This window comes from Pyrus communis, chromosome 4, assembly GCF_041283825.1.
Source record: "Pyrus communis isolate YQ-2024b chromosome 4, ASM4128382v1, whole genome shotgun sequence".
Classification (NCBI taxonomy): domain Eukaryota; kingdom Viridiplantae; phylum Streptophyta; class Magnoliopsida; order Rosales; family Rosaceae; genus Pyrus; species Pyrus communis.
This window is the reverse complement of record NC_142568.1, coordinates 16834277-16858426: the sequence shown is the minus strand read 5'-3', so window position 1 is coordinate 16858426 and position 24150 is coordinate 16834277. Positions and strand designations below refer to the sequence as shown.

The following is a 24150-nucleotide window of genomic DNA, read 5'->3' as shown; positions in this document are numbered from 1 at the left end:
TATAATTTGGACGAAGGCTTAAACATAGCCCCTTCGGTTGGAGATGACCTCTGGCCAAAGGGCTATAGGCCAAAATATGACCCTTTTTGACACAAAACCCATATCCAATAGAGGGTTGGGCCAAAACATTTGGGACCCATAAGGCCAAAATCCAGCCATATGGCCAGTGAGCAGGGCATCCTTAGCTGGCCAGCGAGCTGGGCATCCTTAGCCAGCCAGCCAGCCTGAAAAGCTTGTCTCAATTGTTAGTAACCCACATGCTAGCTGACGTCAGCTAGCCGTTAGATTTGAATATATATATATATATATATATATATATATATATATATGTCACATCCCGGCCCGGGGCGGATCACTTCCCAGGCCCGCTCCACCATCGTAGCACGATATTGTCCGCTTTGGGCTTACCATTCCCTCACGGTTTTGTTTTTGGGAACTCACGAGCAACTTCCCAGTGGGTCACCCATCATGGGATTGCTCTAGCCCCCTTCTCGCTTAACTTCGGAGTTCCTACGGAACCCGAAGCCAGTGAGCTCCCAAAAGGCCTCGTGCTAGGTAAGGATGAGAATACACATTTAAGGATCACTTCCTTGGGCGATGTAGGATGTTACAATCCACCCCCCTTAGGGGCCCGACGTCCTCGTCGGCACACACGTGGCCAGGGTTAGGCTCTGATACCAATTTGTCACATCCCGGCCCAGGTGGGACCACTTCCCGGGCCCGACTCCACCACCGTAGCACGATATTGTCCGCTTTGGGCTTATCATTCCCTCACGGTTTTTTTTTTGGGAACTCACGAGCAACTTCCCAATGGGTCACCCATCCTGGGAATGCTCTCGCGCGCTACTCGCTTAACTTCGGAGTTCCTACGGAACCCGAAGCCAGTGAGCTCCCAAAAGGCCTCGTGCTAGGTAAGGATGAGAATATACATTTAAGGATCACTCCCCTGGGCGATGTGGGATGTTACATATATATATATATATATTTTTTTTTTTTGTTACAAGACAAAATTTGAAAAAAAAAAATTTTAAAATTCTAATTTTTTTGCCTATAAATATCTAAGTCATTTCTCACATCATTTTCACCTTTCCATACTATCTTACCTCATTTTATTCTTCACATTCTTTAAACTTCTATCCGATTTTTTTTTTTTTTGAAGCAAAACAAACATAACATTCCGAAAAATGATTAAGAATACATAAAGATAAGAAATATGGAGAGTTACTCATTTATAAATATGGTAGTTTAATTCAATTAACCAATAAAGTTAAAGAACAAACTTAAAAATAATAAATTATTGAGGGAGCTAAAAAATAGACCCATTCGATTGGAGATGATATATGAATATAGTTTGACACTGTTCATTAAAAAAATAATTTCTTGCAGGGCTGCAATCTGGACGGGGGCTAAGCATAGCCCCATCTCCAACTGAAGGGGTTACGTTTAGTTCCCCATCCATATTATAGCCCTGCAAGAAATTATTTTTGAATGAACAATGCTAGTCCATATTTATATACCATCTATAACCCAAGGGGGATATTTTTTAGCTCCCTCAATAATTTATTATTTTAAGTTTGGTCTTTAATTTTATTGGTTAATTGAATTATACTATCATATTAAAATAAGGTTTCCAAACATATTTTAAGTGTTACTTGTCACAAAATGAAAAAGCCTCCGGATTTCTTATCCTTTGGTTGAAGATGTGGCCATTTTAAAAAATATTGAAAAATTTAAATTTAGATTATTGGAAGAGGTAAGGGATGGGTGTTTATGAAAAGAATGTGAGAAATGATTTAGGTATTTATAGGAAAAAATAGAGTTTTTTTTTTTTAATTTAAATTTTGGCTTGGAAAAAAAAATGGGCCTCTCAAATGGGCTACCTGGCTGGCTAAGAATGCCCAGCTCGATGGCCAAAGGGCTAAGCTTGGCCTGGTGGATCATCTTTTTTTTTTTGGCCTAGGCTTCCGTTGAAGTTAGGTTTTGGAGCATCTTAGGTTGAATTTTGGCCTACAACCCTATAGCCATCTCCATTGGAGATGGCCTTAGTGGCGCGCCCGTTGGCCCACTTGGTATTCTAAACCAAACCCGGGTTGTCAAGAAGCTAATTAGGGTTTCTAAAATAGACCCAGGTCGGACCTTGCAACATAGTTTTGGTATGACTTAAGGTACATGAGCCACAAAATTTATTAGGGAAAATTAGAATGCCCTACATTCATCCCTTTTAAAGATTTGATTAAGGTGCTTTGAACAATTGTCACCTCAATAATTTTCTATTTATTTAATTTCCATGTCATTAATTTAAATGCATTTATATAGAGGCATAAGGTAGGTTAGCAACTAATTGCCTATAATATAGGAATTTAATTTCGCCAATCCCCTTCTGTGCATTAAATGACATTTTTTTAATAAAAAAAATAAAAAATTAATTAACTAATTCTTCATTACCTTATTATCAGTATTTAAAAAAAAAAAAATTCTCCTTCTATTAAAAATGTCTCAATAAAAGTCTTCAATACATATTTTTTCACGTATCGATATATAAAAAATATACTTAAAACTTATGGTACATTTGAGAACAAAAGTATCGACTTTCGGTACGTTTAGATTTCAAATGTACCGATACCAAAAATTTAAATGTACCATAAAACCAAATGTACCCATTGTTATGTAACCCTTTTGGTACGTTTAGATTTCAAATGTACAGAGAAACCAAATGTATCAAAATTTCAAATGCACCATAAAACCAAATATGCCCATTGTCAGGTAACCCTTTTGGTACGTTTAGATTTCGAATGTACCAAAAGACCAAATGAACAAAAAATCACAAATGTACCACAAAACCAAATGTCTCTATCAGATAACCCTTTTGATACATTTACATTCCAAATGTACCGAGAAATACAAAAAATCAAATCCACTATAAAACTAAATGTGTCCATATTATAGGAAACTAGACGTAGCTATATAATCAAACAAATCTTTATTATTTGTTGGGTCTTCTAAATAATAAAATTTGACATTTTTTTTATAAATATTCTACTATATTCACATAAAAAAAAAGAAAGTAAAATAACAATAAAAAAATGCATAGAGATGGATAACAAATGCATAAATATAGGGATAAGAGGAAAAAAAAAAAAGAAAAAGAAATGCCTAGGAAAAGTTGTGAAAAACTAAAATTCTAAACAAAATTGAACTTATGTGAAAAACTGAAATTAATAACCAAAATTTTAGGAAACTATTTGATCAAATTTTCAAAAGGAGTGTATGTTTAGTCTAAAAAATTAAAAAACGAGGCGCCTATATCAAAACACCCCAATTTTTTGTTTAGATTCAAAAGCTTAAAATATTTGACAACTGAATAAAGTAAAACCAAGTTAAAATCCATGAGCCATGAGAAAACTCATTTTCTTCTTTTGCTTTATTAAGTTGTCAAATATTTTATGCCTTTAGATCTAAACTAATATAATTTTGTGACTAATATGCATTTGATTCTCACAGGTCCTCAACATGAGGACCTTAGCAGAGCGGGACTATATGACTTAAGGCATAATTGGTCCATTTCGATCTCATGGGGCTACACAGTGCAGTTATATCCAAAGTTGGTGGCGGCTAAGAAGCTAGAAACGATGTTTTAGACGTTTCAGGCGTGGGGTTTGAACATAGGTCCTTTCACTTTTGATAGCCGATCAATTATTTTGCAGCTATGTGAGAGACCGATAATATATTTGTTAAATTGGGTTGAGCAGAACGTGACAACTTATAAGAGGCTCACGAGCGGAATGGAGATAAATTATCACAAATATGACGGCAAGCCTGCCTTGGAAGCTGAATTTTTCAAGGTCCCAGCTCCAAAGTTGAACCCTACATTGTGGGATAATGTGAGGAACTTAAAATTTTTAGCATGAATTATCTTGGATACTATTGATGTTAGGTATACTCAACAATTAAGAATATGGACTAATATAACCTTTGTTTCATTGGTAACATTTTCATAGCTTTCTGACTTGATCTTGAAATGCAATACTAGAAGCATTGGCAATAGGTAAAGCAAAAATTCTAGTATGTTGTATTTCGGCCGTTAGATATTGGTGGTTTTGAATGCTTGATTAAAGATTTAATGGTAAAAGAAATTTGATACATATACAGGACCAGAGGTTACTTAAAAAACTATAAATTGTAGCACCTAAATCTTCTGTGCAATTACTGCTATATATATATGTTTATGAAATTATTTTTGGTAGCGCCTAACATGTTTGGCAAATGTTTTAATGAGCGAGCACCACGTAGACGATGTGTTGAGGTCATCAACGGCACAGAAGGAGTTGATAATGTCATACAAGTCCAGATAAGTGGCTGCAATCGCTTTGAGAGTCTTGACTCCTCCATGGAAGGTAAAAATGGACATTTGACTTAAGAATTAAAGTAGAATGTAGCCAACTTTTTTTTCCCCAAGTAGCATGGTTTGATTGATATTGTACAAATATGAGAGGGATCCAGCAGAAAGGGAAAATATGCTACAAATTTCTCAGTTCAGTTCACATACTCTCCAGCAAGAGCAAAACCAGGAGTTGTACAATGGATAGGCTAGCAAAAGTTATTATTTTCAATTTGTATTATAATACGGAGAGCTGATGACAAAGATCAAAGGGGACATTCTGGATTAGATCCAATATGTCCCCAATCAAGAGACTTCCAACAAAACATAAAAGCCCACATGGCAAATGAACACATCCAAGTCTGAAATCATCCATACTGAAATTTGGAAGAATGAGGTGGCACTCCAAAGTCAAAGGAACACCATTCTTGATGCAAAGGTCAAACACTTCTCAATTCGTCACTTGAGAATTTATCCGCACAAAAATTGCAATATAACGAAGAAGAGGTGGCTCCTTCACAACGAGACGTGCCAACATTGACGAGAAACTGAGAAGGAACCAACTAGTGTCCATATCACCATGAATTTTATGCAACATAATCAGTACTGAAGCTCCAAAAAAATGTAATAAAAATTAAAATTGATGGAATCACAAATAGCCTCACCAATGAGACAATTATGGACCACAATACTAAAACGAAACATAAATTTGCAACAATTCATGAGAAAAGGAAGGAGGAAGACTAGGAGAAGGGAGATAGGGCCACCAGCCCCAAGCCGGAATAAGGGACCAGCTACTATGAATTTTTTAAATCTAAAATTTTGGTAGAGAACTAAAATTAGAATTTCATTTTCAATATATATAGATATATAATTCTCTCTGGAAGACAAATCTAATGGTCATGTACGTTTTGGAATTTTTTTCTGGTTGTTTCCTTTTTTTCTTCAGTTTTCGTTGAGCGAAAATTAGTTGATTACATGTATGGTCTATTTTGAGGGATTTTATAATTGTGCTCTTTTGTTAAATTAGTGTTGCCCAAGTGATATGTGATTGTATAATGATTCAAAAACTGCTATGCTATAAATGTTTTCTTTATGCTGTCAGATTCAATGAGTTGTATAAAAATGCTGTAAAAGCTATCATAGCATTTGAAAATTGCTATGGAAAGTTGATTACAGCATTTTGGAATTGCTATGGTCAAGTTTTCATAGCAATTTTTAAATGCTATAAAAGATGATTATAGATATATATATTTTTTTTAAAGCAATAGAAAAATGCTATAAAAAGTATGAAACTTTCTATAGTGGCATTTCTGGGCTGCTATAGAAACCGATTTGTGGTGTAGTGTAGAGATACTCCAAATCACAAATAATTGGACTTTTTTTACAAGCTAGGCTATACTAGAAAGGGATCCTCCGGATCCCTTCCATCAAATCCATCCAATCAATCAATCAATCAATCCAAATCCTTGAAATTTGATCCAATGACTACAAACAGGGGACCCTTTTAAAAGTTATAATAACTTTAGTTGTTGAATTAAATTTCAAGAGCCTGGATTAGGTGATTGGGTGGATTTGGTGGAAGGGATCCGGAGAGGATCCCTTTCTCTTGAGATGAGTTTGCCATCTCCAATTGAAAGGAAACAAAGCCTTGTAAGAATTTTTTTTTTTTAATGAACAGTGTTAGGCCATATGTTCATATACCTTCTCTAACCGAATTGGCTAAACATATCCCCTCAAGAATTCACTAGTTTTAAGTTTATAGTTTAATTTATTGGTTAATTTAAGTAACTACCGTGGTATATTTTCAAACATAGTCGTTGAATTTGAATCAAATTATTGCAACAGAGAAGCTGGACCTCGAAAAAGGAACTAAAAGGGGGCTACACTTGGCCAACTTGATGCCCCTTTGGCCAAATAATAGTTTGATGGACTCTATATAATTATAACCTAGCAAGCTATCGAAGATGATTTTCTAGACAAATTAAATCATTTTTTGACTTTTGAACCTTTGGCCGTTAGAGTAAGATACAAAGGGCTAAAATCCAAAGTGAGATGACCTTAGAGCAGTTCCACCAAGGACTCTTTAGGCTGGCACCCAGCCAATCCACTCCAGGCCAGCATATAGGTTGGCACCCAGCACAAGCTGGTCTCCAGGCCAGCCCAGAATCGACAGAGCCATGGACCGGCCCACCTGACGTCATGCTGATGCTAACGTGACGTCGACAAACTTTTTTTTTTTTTTTTGTAATTTTTTAATTTTTTTGTGCCAGAGAGGGAGTTGTTATGGAGGCTGAGGAGTGGAGCTGGTCGAGGTGGGAGAGGGTGTCGGGAGGGAAGGAGCCACGAAGGCAAAAGGACGGGGGGATGAAGCGGACGATGAGGAGGTGTAGAGATAAGTGGTGGCGAGGATGAAAGCAGCAGCGGCGTTATGGTGGAGTTAGGGCTTGAAGTTATCGACGAGCAACCCATTAGAATTTTTGATTGCCTCCTGCGATTCAACCACCTAAAGTGTACCCATCCCCCACCCTTGAACCAACGCATACCACTGCAACACCTCCCAGACTGCCAATACCCATCACTAACCCAACCCAAAAATTCTACCCAATAGATGCAGTTCCAAATCCGAATGGGGGGAGAGAGAGACAGAGAGAGAGAGATGTAGAGGGAGGTTGACGCGTCGGGAGTGGCAAAAGTTGGTGTTTGGGGATGATCAGAGAAACAAATTGAGGAGGATGTAGAGGGAGAGTATACAGGGTCTAGAGGTTCCAGACTTATCTTTTTTTTTTATTTTTTAATAAAATTATTATTTTTATTATTTTTTAATAAAATTATTATTTTTATTATTTTATAATAAAATAATAAAAAAATAAAAATATTTTAATAAAATTGACTAGGCTATTTTTTGTTAGGGGTGGAGATGAATTTGGTCTATTACTGTTCATTGAGGTCTTATCACTGTTCGCTGAGTAGATTAAATATGCTGGATGCTAACGCATTTTTTTGGGGGTGGACTTGCTCTTATATAAAACGCTAAAATCCAAGTCCTCTTCCAGATTTAATTTTCCTATATCAATTAATAGCTTACCAAACTAACAAAAGAGTCAACCATTAACCATAAACAAAATGAAGACAAAAAGAAGAGATTTTCGGTGTCATCGGTACATGAAGTGGTACATCATGTATCACTATACAAATAGTATGATATATCTGCTAAAAAGTTAATAACTTATAAAGTAAAATTTTCTATCACTTCTATTAAAACACGTGATGTATCATTTGTATTCCCATTACAATTAAAAATTTCTCGACATAAAGAGTTAAGAGTGACTGCATTAAAAGCATGCACCGGCCAATACGTCAATTAAGAAAGGAGACTTTTTGTACCCGCCTGCATCTGCGTTTTCCCTCCCTTCCCAAACCTTCAGATAAATTTCAAATCTTCAACAAATCCCTTGGGATAGATTGAGTTCCTTATAATTTCCTTTTTCCTGGAAAATTATTTTCTAATTAATGTCTTGTGAAAGATCAAAAACCCTTCACGACCACCCTTTAAATTTCTGGAAATTCCTAACCAGAGCCATTGATGTCTTCTCTCTCGCCATGAAAACAACCCTAGCTCTTTGCTCCGTGGCTTCCATCTCTCTCATCTTCTACTTCGCTTCCATCTCTCTCATCTTCTACTTCGCCTTCTCAAACCTTTCCCATAATTTCTCATCACCCCAATGTAGTCACCGACTTCAATCAAAACGGCATCTCCGCCGACGGTCACGAAAAGACAAATATTTCACACATTCTGTTTGGCATCGGAGGCTCTGTGGAGTCGTGGGACAAACGCCGAAGCTACACCGAGTTGTGGTGGAAGCCTAACGTCACCCGCGGGTTCGTTTGGCTGGACGAGAAACCATCCCCAAACATGACGTGGGTGGAGACCCTTCCACAGTACAGAGTCTCCGAGGACACGTCACGGTTCAAGTACTCGTGTCCGTATGGTTCACGGTCGGCGGTTCGGATGGCGAGAATCGTGAAAGAGAGCTTCCAGCTAGGTTTAGAAAATGTGAGGTGGTTTGTTATGGGGGACGATGATACGGTGTATTTCCCCGATAACTTAGTTTCAGTGTTAGCGAAATACGATCACAATCAGATGTACTATATTGGCGGGAACTCGGAGAGTGTGGAGCAAGATGTGATCCACTCATACACTATGGCTTACGGCGGTGGCGGGTTTGCCATTAGTTACCCGTTGGCTGCTGTGCTTGTTAAAATTTTGGACGGCTGCATTGATCGGTATGATAAACTCTACGGCTCGGATCAAAAGATCCAGGGTTGCTTGAGCGAGATTGGAGTGCCGCTAACAAAAGAGCTCGGCTTTCACCAACTTGATATACGGGGCAACCCGTATGGTTTGCTAGCGGCGCACCCTCTGACCCCGTTGGTGTCACTCCACCATTTGGACTATGTGGAGTCGATATTTCCAAACCTGAACCCGATTGACTCGGTCAAGAAGTTGGTTAGCGGGTACAAAGTGGATCCGGGCCGGACCGTACAACATAGTTTTTGTTACGACGTGAGGCGTAATTGGTCTGTTTCGGTGTCTTGGGGCTACACGGTGCAGTTGTATCCGTTTTTTGTGACGGCTAAGAAGCTGGAAACCGCGTTGCAGACGTTTTGGACGTGGAAGAACTGGGACGCGCGCCTATTCACGTTTAATACCCAACCCGTCAGTTCGGACCCGTGTGAGAGATCGGTTGTGTACATGTTAGATCGGGTTGAAAGTGTTGGTGGGGGTGAGACCCTGACTACTTACAAGAGGTACAATATTGACAAAGGGGAAAACGATTGCATCCGAAGTGACTATACTCATGCTTTGAAAGTTGAGGCTTTCAATGTCTCAGCTCCCAAATTCAACCCAGACTTGTGGAATAAGGTGAGGAAAAATTTCTCCATTAGGAAAATTCTCTTGGAAAAGGTACTGAAATATAGGTGGCACATTTTATAGTTGTTTTTTAATACTTGGCAAATGATGCGGGATGTGAAGAGTTAGTCAAGGAAAGGGATCATTAGGATCCCTTCTACCAAATCCACCCAATCATTCAATTCGGGCTCTTGAAATTTAATTCAACAGTTAAAAACAGGGAGTTCCTTTAAAAGTTATAATAACTTTACTTGTTGCATCAAATTTCAAAAGTTCAGATTGGGTGAATTTGATTGAAGGGATCCGGAGAGGATCCTTTTCCGTTAGTCAATCAACTATATTCTTTTAATAAACTGACTACTCACATTCTGCAATTATCTCTAATCAAAGAAACCCCCCATACTTTGATTTTGATAGTTGATTTCTTCTTTCCAAAGTGGGTCATAAAGTTATAAGAACATGGACTATTTGTTGGTTAATTTTGTCACAATTTTATTGGTGACAAAATCGTGACAAAATTGACGTGCATTAAACTTTAGAGGCATTGGCCCATAATCTAAATACTTTGACCGTATACGGAAAATGTCATGCACCTCAATCTTCTGCAGGATTTTCTGTCTAAATTCTGAGCACCATTTGTGCCATAATATGTGCTCAAATTGCTTGTGTGGATACAATTAAGTTGATTAGTGCTAGCTTAACATATTTTGGGTAATGATTGAATGGGCAGGCGCCACGTAGACAGTGTTGCGAGATCATCAATGGCACAAAAGGAGCTGACAGAGTTGTACAAGTCCAAATTAGAAGCTGCAATGGCTTTGAGAGTGTGACTCCTCCGTAACAGGTGGAAAAAATGGCTTATCATTCTCTCATTGGACTTGGTGCGCCAATTTGAGACCAGATTCTAACCAGAGATATAGACAAGCAAGCATGCATCAAACTATGTTAACAAGTTTGGGAAAGGAAAAAATAAAATTGGGCATGAATTCTAGTTCATTTTAGATTCGTTTTCTTCACATATTGGTGTCTATGTAGTACTATTATTACACCAACTTTTAAGATACCAAATGATGTAGTAGTGTATTATTTGTTTCATATTTAGATTTATTATGTAACTTTTTATTTACATAAAATAAGAAATTTTAACATGAATAACTAAAAGTTGGCGGCGTGGATGACGCCTATCAAATTTTCTTTGATCACTTGAAGATGATGAATGCATATAGACTGAAAATAATGAAATAAAAGAGACAGAAAGTAAAGAAAAAAAAAAAATTAGAAAACTGGGTTACCTCCCAATAAGCGCTTTATTTAACGTCTGTAGCTAGACTGAACAGAAGCCCGATGATTAAGTTGCTGGATCCTTCAGAGTCATTGACTCACATGCAATATCATAGGGTGAATATTTGTCGCTAGCCATTTAAAATTCATAAACCTATTGAGGTTGTACTTAGTACTTTTGGATAGAACTCCATTCCACAAATGCGAATGCAAAAACCGAGCACGAATCGGAGTTACAATGATGAAGTTAGAGGAGTCTTAAGTTTAGGGGCACTTTGGTAATTTTGTCCCAACCCCTTTTAAAAACCCTGCAGCTGCAGGTGCAGCCAAGTAGGGATCCAGACCCAAATTGGGTCATCTTGACCCGTTTTAAGGACGATTGGGTCGTTCAACCTGGTTTCTTGACCAGGTTGTATCTCTTCCGTTCGACGTCCATTTGAGGTGATCTTGGTGTCTATGGAAAACTCTCAACGAGACAAACGTCCCTGTGGTATTATATTTTTCAATTTCTTACCTAATTTTAAAAATCGAAGCCACAAAATCCGTAGTTTTCTCCCAACCATTTCCGTCGAGTAAGCTATGAAACTTCATCTACTCTTCATGATCTTGAAGTTGGTATGATTAAATCATGCATAGGTAGTTGTTTTGAGAGATGGGTGTTTCGAACCCTAGAAATCTGGTTCTCACTAGCGGTTTCGACCAGTTCCGGCTAGAATTGGTCATCGTCCTAGTTATGAAAAGTGTTTCCCTTATTCAGCTCTACATGCCTATAAAATTTGGTACAATTTAGAGTTAGTTGAAAATTTCAGTTTTCGTTCACTGAACCACCGTATATGGCGGGGCCTTTTGGCAGCATGTGACCAAGAACCACTTGATCCTTCAAGACTAAATTTGATATTCTGAATCCAATTTTGACAGTTGTTTGATGTGATTTCATTGTTTGAGCCTATGCCCCTTGCCCTTTGTAGTCAATGGTGAACCAACCATTAGATCGTCACCAAATTTTAGTATGGATTTGTACGTATTATTTGAGGACCTTAGGAACTTACAGATTGAAAATACGATGTACAAATCTTCCGGATTGAAGAATCTTAGATTATTGACATTTGTAGATGACGTTACTCTGACCGTTAGATAGCTACAAAATTATAATATGTCGACTTCAACAATAGACACATAAGTACATCCAGCAACGATAAGTCTAGAATGCTTGCAATTGCCTCATTTGACAGTACTACACGATTAATCAGCCCTTGAGCACAATCAACATGCAACTGATCAATCTAATTCTATTTCTGATGAGATCATACCTAAGTCAAGTCAAATTAAGTCCACTAAATATCAACTTCCCCCTCGAAAATCTCGAGGGATTCCTAAATAGTTATATGATCCTGATCCTAGAGCCAAGGTTAAATACCCAATTGCTAACCATGTGTCCTTCCATAGGCTATCTTCATCATGTGAGGCATTTGTGAATCAATTATCCACTGTATCTATTCCTGGTAGTGTTGAGGATGCTATGAATGATCCCAGGTGGACTCATTCAATGAATGAAGAAATGGAGGCACTTCAAGAAAAAAAAATTCCACTTGGGAGTTAACTAACCTACCTAAAGGGAAGAGAGCAGTTGGTTACCGATGGATATACACAATAAAATTCTGTGCAGATGGCACTATTGAGTGATATAAAGCAAGATTAGTGGCAAAAGGCTACACGCAGACATACGGCATTGACTACGGAGAGACTTTTGCCCATGTAGCTAAAATGAGCATTATTCGTGTACTCTTATCCTTAGCAGCAAACCTTGACTGGCCTTTGTAATAGTCTAATGTCAAAAATGCTTTCATGCATGAAGATTTAAAAGAAGAAGTTTATATGGAGCTTCCCCTAGGATGCAAGCTGGATCCTAGTTAGACTAACAACGTTTGTAAACTAAAAAAGTCGTTGTATGGTTTAAAGCAATCACTGAGAGCTTGGTTTGGGAGATTTACCAAATCGATGAAATTAAGTATAGCAACTTAAATCATACTCTTTTCTTAAAGCATAAAAAAGGTAAAATCACTGCTCTTATTGTATATGTGAATGACATGGTGGTTACAGGAAATGATTCAGAAGAGAAGGCAACACTGCAAAAGTATCTAGCAAGTGAATTTGAGACAAAATATCTAGGTGCCTTAAAGTATTTCTTAGGCATTGAGGTGGCTCGCTCACAACAAGGAATATTTTTATCACAACAAAAATATGTTCTTAATATTTTGACAGAAACCGAGATGTTATCATGCAAACCAGTAGATACCCTAATTGAGCTGAATCACAAACTTGGTGAATATCCTGATCAGATACCTACCAACAAAGACAAATATCAGCGACTTGTTGGTAAGCTAATATATCTTGCACATACTAGACCAGATATAGCATATGTAGTTAGCATGGTAAGCTAGTTTATGCATGCACCAAGTGAAACACACATGATGCTGTAAACCATACCTTGAGGTATTTAAAGTCAACTCCTGGGAAATGATTGATGTTTTCAAAACATGATCATCTAGATGTTAAAGGCTACACTGATGCTGACTGGTTTGGTGAAGTAACTAACAGACGATCAACATCAGGATACTTTGTTATTGTTGGAGGAACTCTAGTTTCTTGGCGTAGTAAGAAACAAAAGGTCATTGCTAGATCAAGTGCTGAAGTAGAATACCGGAGTATGAGACATGGAGTATGTGAACTGCTTTGGGTGAGGAACTTACTGAGAGAGTTAGGATTTAGGCCCAAGTATGCTATGCATGTACATTGTGACAACAAGGCTGCGATTAAAATTGTTTACAATCCGGTTCAACATGATCGAACCAAACATGTGGAGGTAGATAGAAATTTTATTAAAGAAAAACTTGAGGCAAGACTCATTGAAGTTCCATTCATAAAATCTGAAGATCAATTAGCAAACATGCTCACCAAAGTAGTCACAAGTATAGTATTTCACAGCTCACTAAGCAAGTTAGGCATTCATGACATCTATGCACCAACTTGAGGGGAGTGTCAACAAGAGCTGCTAGTGCTTCCATTGATTTAAGGGTGTTGGCATGATTAGTTGCTTAACCTAGTGTTTGGGGGTAATTCCTTAAAACAAAGAAAACAAGGATAATGTTTGGTGTTCTTTGTTTTAAGGAATGTTTGGTGTTCCTTGTTTTAAGGATTAGAGTAAGTAGACTTTCTCCTCTCTTCTCTTATACATATTTGGTCTCTTGTATATTGACATTCAATGAAATACATTACAATTTAAACCCATTATTTCTAAGATTTTATTGGACAATTGGTGAAATCTTTAGTGTGGCATTGCAGATTGGGGCATCCAACAAATGAAGTAATGTCTGTTATGCTAGTTAAGTCTCAAACATCTCATGCTATAGATGATGTGCATAGGATGTGTACTGCTTGTATTCATGGAAAAATAGCTAAGAAACCCTTCTCTGGTGAATCTGTGAGATGTATTATGTCTTTTGATAGAATTCATATGGATGTTTGGTGGCCATCATCTGTTAGATCAATTGAAGGATATAGGTTTTATGTTACTTTTGTGGATGATTGTACTCGACATGTGTGGATTTTTCCACTATTCAATAAATCTGAAGTTTTCCCAACTTTTGTTCAGTTTTATAATTTTGTTGAGGTACAATTTGGAATTAGGATTAAATGTATGCAATCTATGGATGTGGTGAGTCTACTAGTAAAACTTTTAAGGTTTTGATTGCTTCAAAATGAATGACTAATAGGATTTCTTGTCCTTACACACCTCAACAAAATAGTTTAGTTGAGAGGAAGCATAGACATATAATTGAAACTGTTATGACCTTAATGAATGCTGCTAAATTACCTCAAGAGTTTTGGTATCATGCAGGTATTTGATTAATAGAATGCCAAGTAGAACTTTGCAGATGACTTTTCCTTATTGTGCCTTGTTTGATAAACCACCACAGTTACAAGATTTAAAGATTTTTGGATCAACTGTACATCCATACTTAAGGCATTATAATGATTCCAAACTTCAACCTAGAACATCTGTGAGTTTATTTCTAGGTTATGCTTCTGGTTATAAGGGTGTTATCTGTTACAATTTGGAATCAAAGGGGTTGATTCTTTCAAGACATGTTCTACATGACGAATTAAGCTTTCTATCTAAGATTGAGAGGTCTAAAATCATAGAAGTTGTGAGAAACGTGCCTATTATTCATAACCCTCCAATTGTAGTGAATATTGCTCATTCTAGTACACACCAAAGCTTGCCAAATGAAACACAATCAATAGGTCATACTCCTATTTTATTACAAGGATCTCAAAGTACTTAAAGTTCTCATTCTAACTTAAGACAGGCTTCACAAGATCAAGTTTACAGTTCTTTTAAGAATAGTAATGTTGCTAAAACACATCAATCAATGACAGAATCTTCACAGGGATCTAAAACTTCAAATTCTCAGGTTCATTCTCAAAGTCAAGATCAATTTCAACCTTTGTTACATGTCCTCGATCCTGCACAGCTACAGGTAATCCTTCTATTCACTCATAATGCATCTCCAACTTCTAATTACATGCAACAACCAGCATCAAATAATTCACACTCTATGCAAACAAGATTAAAGACAGAAGCTATTGAAAGAAAGAATTATGCTGCATATCTTGCTTCATTTCCAGAGCTTCAATCATTGAACATTGATGATACTTGTGATGGTGCTTTTACTGGATATTCATTTATTGCTGATATTCATGATGGTGATGAAGCAAAAACATTTAAAACTGTTGCATCTAATCCTAAATGGCAACAAGCAATGCAATAAGAGTTTGATGCATTAAAAACTCAAGGGATTTGGAATCTTATTCCCATACCATCCAATAAATCAATAATTGGTAGTAAATGGGTCTATAAAATAAAAAGAAATCCTGATGGAAGTATTGCAAGATACAAGGCAAGGTTGGTAGCTTAGGGATTCTTGATTACTTAGAAACATTTAGTCCAGTGGTTCGATATACCACAGTACGATTGATTTTGGCTTTGACAACTTGTCATAAGTGGGATTTAAGGCAACTTGATATAAAGAATGCCTTTTTTACATGGAGAACTTCAAGAATAGATTTATATGAAATAGCCACAAGGGTTTCTTGATTCAGAGTATCCCAATCATGTGTGCAGGTTGGTTAGGTTCTTGTATGGGCTTAAACAAGCTCCAAGGGCCTGGAATGCAAAGTTCACTAGAGTCTTGCCATCTTTTGAATTTATTATGTCTCAATCTGATATAAGCTTGTTCATCAAGCATGATGGTGAGGATATTATCACCTTACTACCTTATGTAGATGATATAATTCTAATTGGTTCAAATGAAGCAAAAGGGGCAATCAATCATTAATTAGCTTGCAGAATTGTTTAATTTGAAAGACATGGGGAGATTGACATATTTTCTGGGGCTGCACATTTAATACAAATCTGATAACAGTTTGTTTATCAATCAATCAAAGTATGCAAGGGAATTGATCAATAAGGTAGGCATGAGTTCATGTAAACCTGCCCCAACACCATCAAAGCGTCATACATAGTTACTTGTCTTAGAAGGAACACCCATGAAGGATCCAACATTATACAGAAGTCTAGTAGGAGCATTGCAATACTTGACATTCACCAGGCCAGATATAGCACACGCTGTGAATGATGTTTGTCAGTACATGACTCAACCAACTAATGCACATTTCTTCTTGGTAAAAAGAATCTTAAGGTATTTGCAAGGTACACTCGATTGTGGACTCACTTATATACTATCACAAGACATCAATATCTTAGCATTCTCAGATGCTGACTGGGCTGCAGATATCAACACGAGGAGATCTATTATAGGATATGTAGTGTATGTTGGCAATAATCCTATCTCATGGCAATCAAAGAAGCAAGCTCCAATTTCAAGAAGTTTAACTAAAGCTAAGTACAAGGCTTTAGCTCATTACACTGCTGATGTTTGTTGAATCATAATACTTCTAAAAGATTTGCATCAAGTATTGTATTATCCTCCAGCTTTACATTGTGATAATTTGTCTACTTTGACACTCTCCTCCAATCCAGTGTTTCACTTTCGCATAAAACATCAAGACATTGACTATCACTGTGAAATTTTGTTCCCGGATTTCACTGTTATAATCTACACATTGTTATTATTGAAATTTTATGTTATTTTCGGGAATTTATATTAATTTAATTGAATTTAGATTTTAATTAAACCAGTTGCGAAGTTTGAAGTTTGGAAATTAATTATTTAAAATCCGTAAATCTTTCGAGGTCACAATTTATATTTCTGAATAGAGCTCGATCCCACGAACACATAAGCGAAAGCTATTTGTAAGTCCGGATTATAATGGTATAGTTACGGACGTTTGAAGTTGTGATACTATAGATTTTAGGAATTAATTAATTCCCACTTTGTGGGTAACAGGCCAATAAGATATTTGGGTTAAGGGCCAATTAGTTAAATGAGGGAATGAACCAATAGAGGGAAAAAAGAAAGGATGGGAAATGATAGAAAGAAGGGCACCCAACCTGGACCCCCATTTTCGACCCAATTCCTGACCTGACTTCGGTCCGGGTCCCTTTTCGTTTTTCGACGCAATTTTGGCCGTTTTCCCAACGAATTGCAACCATTTACCACCACCATTCATCACCCCGAACCTTCCTCTCCATTTTACACTAAAGATCGACTGGGTTTTGGCCTCGTATCATGAAGAACGGAACCGTGGATTCCGGGGACACCACGGGGGCGAAACCGCCATTCCTGCTACGATTTCTTTCGATTGCCATCACCAATGTACTTCTCTGGAGCTCAGGAACAATGCCCATTCATTGGTTGGAGCGTCAGAGTCGATTTGAGGACAAGTCAAGAAACCCCCAATTCTAGGGTTCCGACGGTTTGTGGCTAGTTTGGGGTGTTTTCCGGCCAAATTGGCCTTGGCCACATGTATAAAGTTTACTCTACTCATTGAGATCTTCATTCCTGTAAATTTTGGAAATAGTTGGACTTTTCCAGCCAGTCGGGACGGCCGATCGCCACCCATGGCGGCTCGTGCGGTGGCGCGTGGCCAGGGGGCTGTTGATGTCACTCTTAGGCTAAATTGGATGCCTTGAGCTCAGTTTTGGTAATTGTATGACTTAGGTTGATAGTTGGAACCTAAATTCTCTACAATACGTTAATTGGTAAAAGTGTGAATCGACGATCCGACCGTTGGTTCGTCACCAAACTTTAACATATGTGATATGGTTATTACCTTGATTTCTTATATTGGTATCATCTGTGAATATGACTTGGTTTTATAATGTGGCTTCTATTGAAATGTGATTATATATATTTAGCCATAGACCTATGTTCATTAAACATGATTCGGCTTGTGTATTGTTTATGATCGTGATATGTGATTTTACGTGCATATTTGAAGGGTGGTTGATTTGCATAGATGGTATGATGTGATGAAATGTGAGTGACTTTAATATAAGTTAATATGAAATAGTTTTATTTCCTATAAATTGTTAATTTTTATATTTAGCCATCGATGTAGTTATATGAAGTGGGATTTGACGTGCATATTGGAAATATGGTTTGTTTTGTTTGATTGGTTTGATTTAATGAAAGGTGATGGCTAGTAGTGGACCGTTAACCATTGTCATGGGGTTTGTTGCTTCGAAACATATGTCAACGCTTGTGTCATTATTTCATTCTTGTTTTGTTGAGTCTTTGTGACTTGAGTAACTTGATTCATAGGTTGTTTCATTGATTGGTTGTTATGCATTATGCTCCACAATTCTGTTGAGTGATGGTCCGGAATCGTGTCTTGGTTTAGATTCCATTGAGTGATGGTCCGGAATCCTTCCTACTCCACTCCGTGATTCCATTGAGTGATGATCCAGAATCGTATTCTGGTTTGGATTCCGTTGAGTGATGGTTCGGGTCCGGAATTGTATCTTGGTTTGGATTCCGTTGAGTGATGGTCTGGAATCCCTCTTACTCCACAATTCCGTTGAATGATGGTCTGGGATCGCAACCCCCTTGGATTTCATTGAGTGTGGATTGAGATAGCTTCAAAGATGTAGACTTTGGCCAAACTGTGTCGCTCTAACCCTACTTTTCATTGTGTGTATGAGAATATGGTTGTGAGATGTTGTGATTGTTTCAAACGAATCGTTGGATGTTTAGGTGACTCCCTTGGAGTTTTCAAAAGTTTGGTATTGATTTCTTATGAATGATTTATATTCAAGGTTTATAAATTGTGATTGATGGCTGGTTTTATTCTTGTATCACATGCTTATATTATTGTCATTCACCCGAGCCTCGCAGCTTATCTGAGTGTCTAATTTGCCAGTGCACCAATCCCATAATGTAGGCATTGACTTTACATATGACAGTTCTGGGTAGATTACGAGAAACCGCTTGATATTTTGGTTCCGTTGATTGGTCCGGAACTCGATGTTGTTGGATTTCGTTGAGTGGTCCGGAATCCTTGCTCTTGTTCATTTCCTTAAGGGGATCTTAGAGTCCTAAATTCGAGTGGATGGGAATTACCCAAAATAGATATTGTGAATAAAAATTAGAATTACCATGTTTATTACTCATAATCCAAGTGGGGAATTATATAGAGTTCCTTAGTTAAATTTGTGAAATGTTTTGTTTCGTATTGCTTGATTAACGTAATTAAATGCTAAGATTGTACATCTTGATTCATGAATTGATTAATTGACGGGATTGTGGAATGACGTTGGATATGAGTGTTGTTATTATGATTATTTTAGTTGATTAATATTTCTAGAGAATGATATTGTGCTTTGTAATTCTTTAATATGTTACACGCTATGAATTGTGATTTTATGTGGGAACGTGATGATTTATGTGATGGATGAGGTGGAAATGTTATTCGTCTTGTGGGATTATTAAGTTGGATATCATTGTTATGGTTATGACTAGACTTGTTGATAAATATGACGAGAGAATATGATTGTGCTTTGTCGTTTGTTCTTTGAAGGATTGCATGAAATACATTGTGATACTTTGTTGGGACATAACGACTTATGTGATGAATGTTTGAGTATAGTGAATTGTGAACTACGAATGGCTTGATCCCTATTAAGGGTACGTAGGCAGTTTAACGAGGAGGTTAGATGCAGCCATAAAGTATACAAAAAAAATTGCTATGCGATTCGATTCTCGATTTTGATTTGCCATGTTCCTGAGGCCGGGTATGTGGGAGATACCAGTAATTGGGTGACGTCACGTGTCGATCCTGGACGTATGTTGGGATCGGGCCGTGACAATCACTTTGTCAGGGAAAGGGTTAAAAAAAAAAGATATAACAATGCATTATGTACCAACAGAGTCACAGGTTGCTGATATACTCACCAAGAGATTGCATGTCCTCTGTTCATCAAGCATTGTCACAATCTCAGGCTAGGAAATCCCAGCTGAGATTGAGGGGGAGTAATAACAAGTGTCAACAATTTATAGGTTTATATAAAGAGATAAGGTTGTTACAATAAAGTTGGTTGTACTGGATATGCCACATAGGCAAGTTAGTTAGAATTACTATATATGTACCGTTGGCTTAGCACTGTGTGCTTTAATGAAAATCGGTTCGGTTTTGTTGCTCTCCCTCTCTCTAACTTCTCTCTAGTTTTCTTTCTCCTTATTTTCTCTTTGCAATCTTCATTGATTCTTCATTTGTGTTCATCAATCTTTCTTACTTCATTAAGCTTTCCTCAACATAGTTAATAATTATAGCCTAGCATTTATTGAAGATGAATTTCTGTACAAATCAAATCATTTTTTAACTTTTGAACCTTTGGCTCTCTCGCTAATAGTCTGGTGGGTTCTATATAATTATAATCTAACAATATATTGAAGATGAATTTTCTATACAAATCAAATCATTTTCTATCTTTTGAACATTTGGCTCTCTCACTAAGAGTTAGATGGGCTAAAATCCAAAGCGAGATGACCTTAGATATAGAGCGCTAAAATCCAAGTCCTCTTCGAGATTTAATTTTCCTAGGTTAATTAATAGCTTACCAAACTAATAAAAAAGAATGGGAAGACCAAAAGAGTCAAGAGTGGCCATTATTGACTTTCTAAGCAATCTTCGACCATTAACAATAAAGAAGGGGAAGACCAAAAGAGTCAAGAGTGACTAAATTAAAAGCACGTACCGGCCAATACGTCAACTAAGAAAGGAGACGCTGGCATAACTTTCGCTTGACATCTATGCCAGAGCAAAGATGGTCGTAGATCATTGCATTTACTCCCCCCCCCCCCCCAAGTCCTCTTCGAGATTTAATTTTCCTAGGTTAATTAATAGCTTACCAAACTAATAAAAAAGAATGGGAAGACCAAAAGAGTCAAGAGTGGCCATTATTGACTTTCTAAGCAATCTTCGACCATTAACAATAAAGAAGGGGAAGACCAAAAGAGTCAAGAGTGACTAAATTAAAAGCACGTACCGGCCAATACGTCAACTAAGAAAGGAGACGCTGGCATAACTTTCGCTTGACATCTATGCCAGAGCAAAGATGGTCGTAGATCATTGCATTTACTCCCCCCCCCCCCCCCCAAGTCCTCTTCGAGATTTAATTTTCCTAGGTTAATTAATAGCTTACCAAACTAATAAAAAAGAATGGGAAGACCAAAAGAGTCAAGAGTGGCCATTATTGACTTTCTAAGCAATCTTCGACCATTAACAATAAAGAAGGGGAAGACCAAAAGAGTCAAGAGTGACTAAATTAAAAGCACGTACCGGCCAATACGTCAACTAAGAAAGGAGACGCTGGCATAACTTTCGCTTGACATCTATGCCAGAGCAAAGACCCCCCCCACCCCCCCCCCCACCCCCACATCTGCGTGTTCCTCCCTTCCCAAACCTTCACATAAATTTCAAATCTTCAACAAATCCCTTGCGATAGATTGAGTTCCTTATAATTTCCATTTTCCTGGAAAATTATTTTCTCATTAATAATGTCTTGTGCAAGATCAAAAACCCTTCACGACCACGCCTTAAATTTTTGGAAATTCCTAATCAGAGCCATTGATGTCTTATCCCTTGCCATGAAAACAACCCTAGCACTTTGCTCCGTGGCTTCCATCTCTCTCATCCTCTACTTTGCCGTCTCAAACCGCTCCCATAATTTCCCTCCACACCCCAACGTAGTCATCAACCTCAATCAAAACGGCATCTCCGCCGACGGTCACGAAAAGACAAATATTTCACACGTTCTGTTTGGCATCGGAGGCTCCGTGGAGACGTGGGACAAACGCCGACACTACACCGAGTTGTGGTGGAAGCCTAACGTCACTCGCGGGTTCGTTTGGCTGGACCAGATACCATCCCCATTCATGACGTGGGTGGAGACCCTTCCACAGTACAAAGTCTCCGGGAACACGTCACGGTTCAAGTACTCGTGCCCGTATGGTTCACGGTCGGCGGTTCGGTTGGCGAGAATCGTGAAAGAGAGCTTCGAGCTAGGTTTAGAAAATGTGAGGTGGTTTGTTATGGGGGACGATGATACGGTCTATTTCCCCGATAACTTACTTTCAGTGTTAGTGAAATACGATCACAATCAGATGTACTATATTGGCGGGAACTCTGAGAGTGTGGAGCAAGATGAGATCCACTCATACACTATGGCTTACGGCGGTGGCGGGATTGCCATTAGTTACCCGTTGGCTGCGGAGCTTGTTAAAATTTTGGACGGCTGCATTGATCGGTATGATAAACTCTACGGCTCGGATCAAAAGATCCAGGGTTGCTTGAGCGAGATTGGAGTACCGCTAACAAAAGAGCTCGGCTTTCACCAACTGGATATACGGGGCAACCCGTATGGTTTGCTAGCGGCACACCCTGTGACCCCGTTGGTGTCACTCCACCATTTGGACTATGTGGAGTCGATATTTCCAAACCTGAACCCGATTGACTCGGTCAAGAAGTTGGTTAGCGGGTACAAAGTGGATCCGGGACGGACCGTACAACATAGTTTTTGTTACGACTTGAGGCGTAATTGGTCTGTTTCGGTGTCTTGGGGCTACACGGTGCAGTTGTATCCGTTTTTGGTGACGGCTAAGAAGCTGGAAACGGCGTTGCAGACGTTTTGGACGTGGAAGAATTGGGACACGCGCCTGTTCACGTTTAATACCCAACCCGTCAGTTCGGACCCGTGTGAGAGATCGGTTGTGTATATGTTAGATCTGGTTGAAAATGGTGGTGGGGGTGAGACCCTGACTACTTACAAGAGGTACGGGGAAAATGATTGCATTCGAAGTGACTACACTCATGCTTTGGAAGTTGAGGTTTTCAATGTCTCGGCTCCCAAATTCAACCCAGACTTGTGGAATAAGGTGAGGAAAAATTTCTCCTTCATTAGGAAAATTCTCTTGGAAAAGGCACTGAAATATAGGTGGCACATTTTATAGTTACGTGGCAAATGATGCGGGATGTGAGGAGTTAGTCAATCAACTATATTCTTTTAATAAATTGACTACTCACATTCTGCAATTATCTCTAATCAAAGAAACCCCCCAAACTTTATAGTTGATTTCTTCTTTCCAAAGTGGGTAATAAAGTTATAAGAACATGGATTATTTGTTGGTTAATTTTGTCACAATTTTATTGGTGACAAAAACGTGACAAAATTGACATGCATTAACCGTATAGGGAAAATATCATGCACCTCAATCTTCTGCAGGATTTTCTGTCTAAATTCTGAGCACCATTTGTGCCATAATATGTGCTGAAATTGTTTGTGTGGATACAATTAAGTTGATTAGTGCTAGCTTAACATATTTTGGGGAATGATTGAATGGGCAGGCACCACGTAGACAATGTTGCGAGATCATCAATGGCACAGAAGGAGCTGACAGAGTTGTACAAGTCCAAATTAGAAGCTGCAATGGCTTTGAGAGTGTGACTCCTCCGTAACAGGTGGAAAAATGGCTTATCATTCTCTCATTGGACTTGGTGTACACCAAGCATGCATCAAACTATGTTAACAAGTTTGGGAAAGGAAAAAAATAAAATTGGGCATGAATTCTAGTTCATTTAATATTTGTTTTCTTCGCATATTGGTGTCTACGTAGTACTATTATTACACCAAACTTTTAAGATACCAAATTATGTAGTAGTGTATTATTTGTTTCATATTTAGATTTATTATGTAATTTGTATTACATAACATAAGAAATTTAAGATAAACTATGGACAAGACACATTAGTACCTACAAATATAGGGACTCTGTATCCTTGCTAAACTTCATTTCTTTTGCAACTAGTATTACGGTTAGATGTAGTCCTCTTTACTTGTAAGTAGTCTTCAATTCAATTTTCGTAGATGACAAGTTCAATGCCGTAATATTATGACATGCTTATAGTTTTGCCTGATTCCCCTACCCTACAATGTAAAATATTGTTTGTAAAAGAAAATGAAAAACTATTTTTATTTTTTGACCTAAGAAATTCTAGGCTTCACCAATTAGTCCCTCATTGTGCCAAACCACCATACTTACATACCTAAACGCTT

General features: G+C 37.9%; 1 protein-coding gene and 1 pseudogene across 2 annotated transcripts; both read left to right on the top strand.

Moving 5' to 3' along the window:
* Nucleotides 1–7752: 7752 nt before the first annotated feature.
* Nucleotides 7753–10345, top strand: LOC137721777 (uncharacterized; annotated as a pseudogene). Its single transcript, XR_015961700.1, has 2 exons — nt 7753–9305; nt 10024–10345. The product of XR_015961700.1 is annotated as an uncharacterized LOC137721777 (transcript).
* An 11101-nt stretch (nt 10346–21446) lies between these two features.
* LOC137723636 (uncharacterized) lies at nt 21447–23913 on the top strand. Its single transcript, XM_068462833.2, has 2 exons — nt 21447–22972; nt 23442–23913. The coding sequence occupies exons 1-2, from the start codon at nt 21596–21598 to the stop codon at nt 23550–23552; spliced, it is 1488 nt and encodes a 495-aa protein (XP_068318934.2). The 5' UTR covers nt 21447–21595; the 3' UTR covers nt 23553–23913.
* Nucleotides 23914–24150: the final 237 nt, after the last annotated feature.

Bases quoted from the DNA above. Each gene is read 5' to 3' on its own strand.
- LOC137723636 (XM_068462833.2), top strand. From the start codon at position 21,596: ATGTCTTGTGCAAGATCAAAAACCCTTCACGACCACGCCTTAAATTTT. The intron at 22,973-23,441 runs GTGAGGAAAAAT...TTGAATGGGCAG, and splicing joins ACCCAGACTTGTGGAATAAG to GCACCACGTAGACAATGTTG.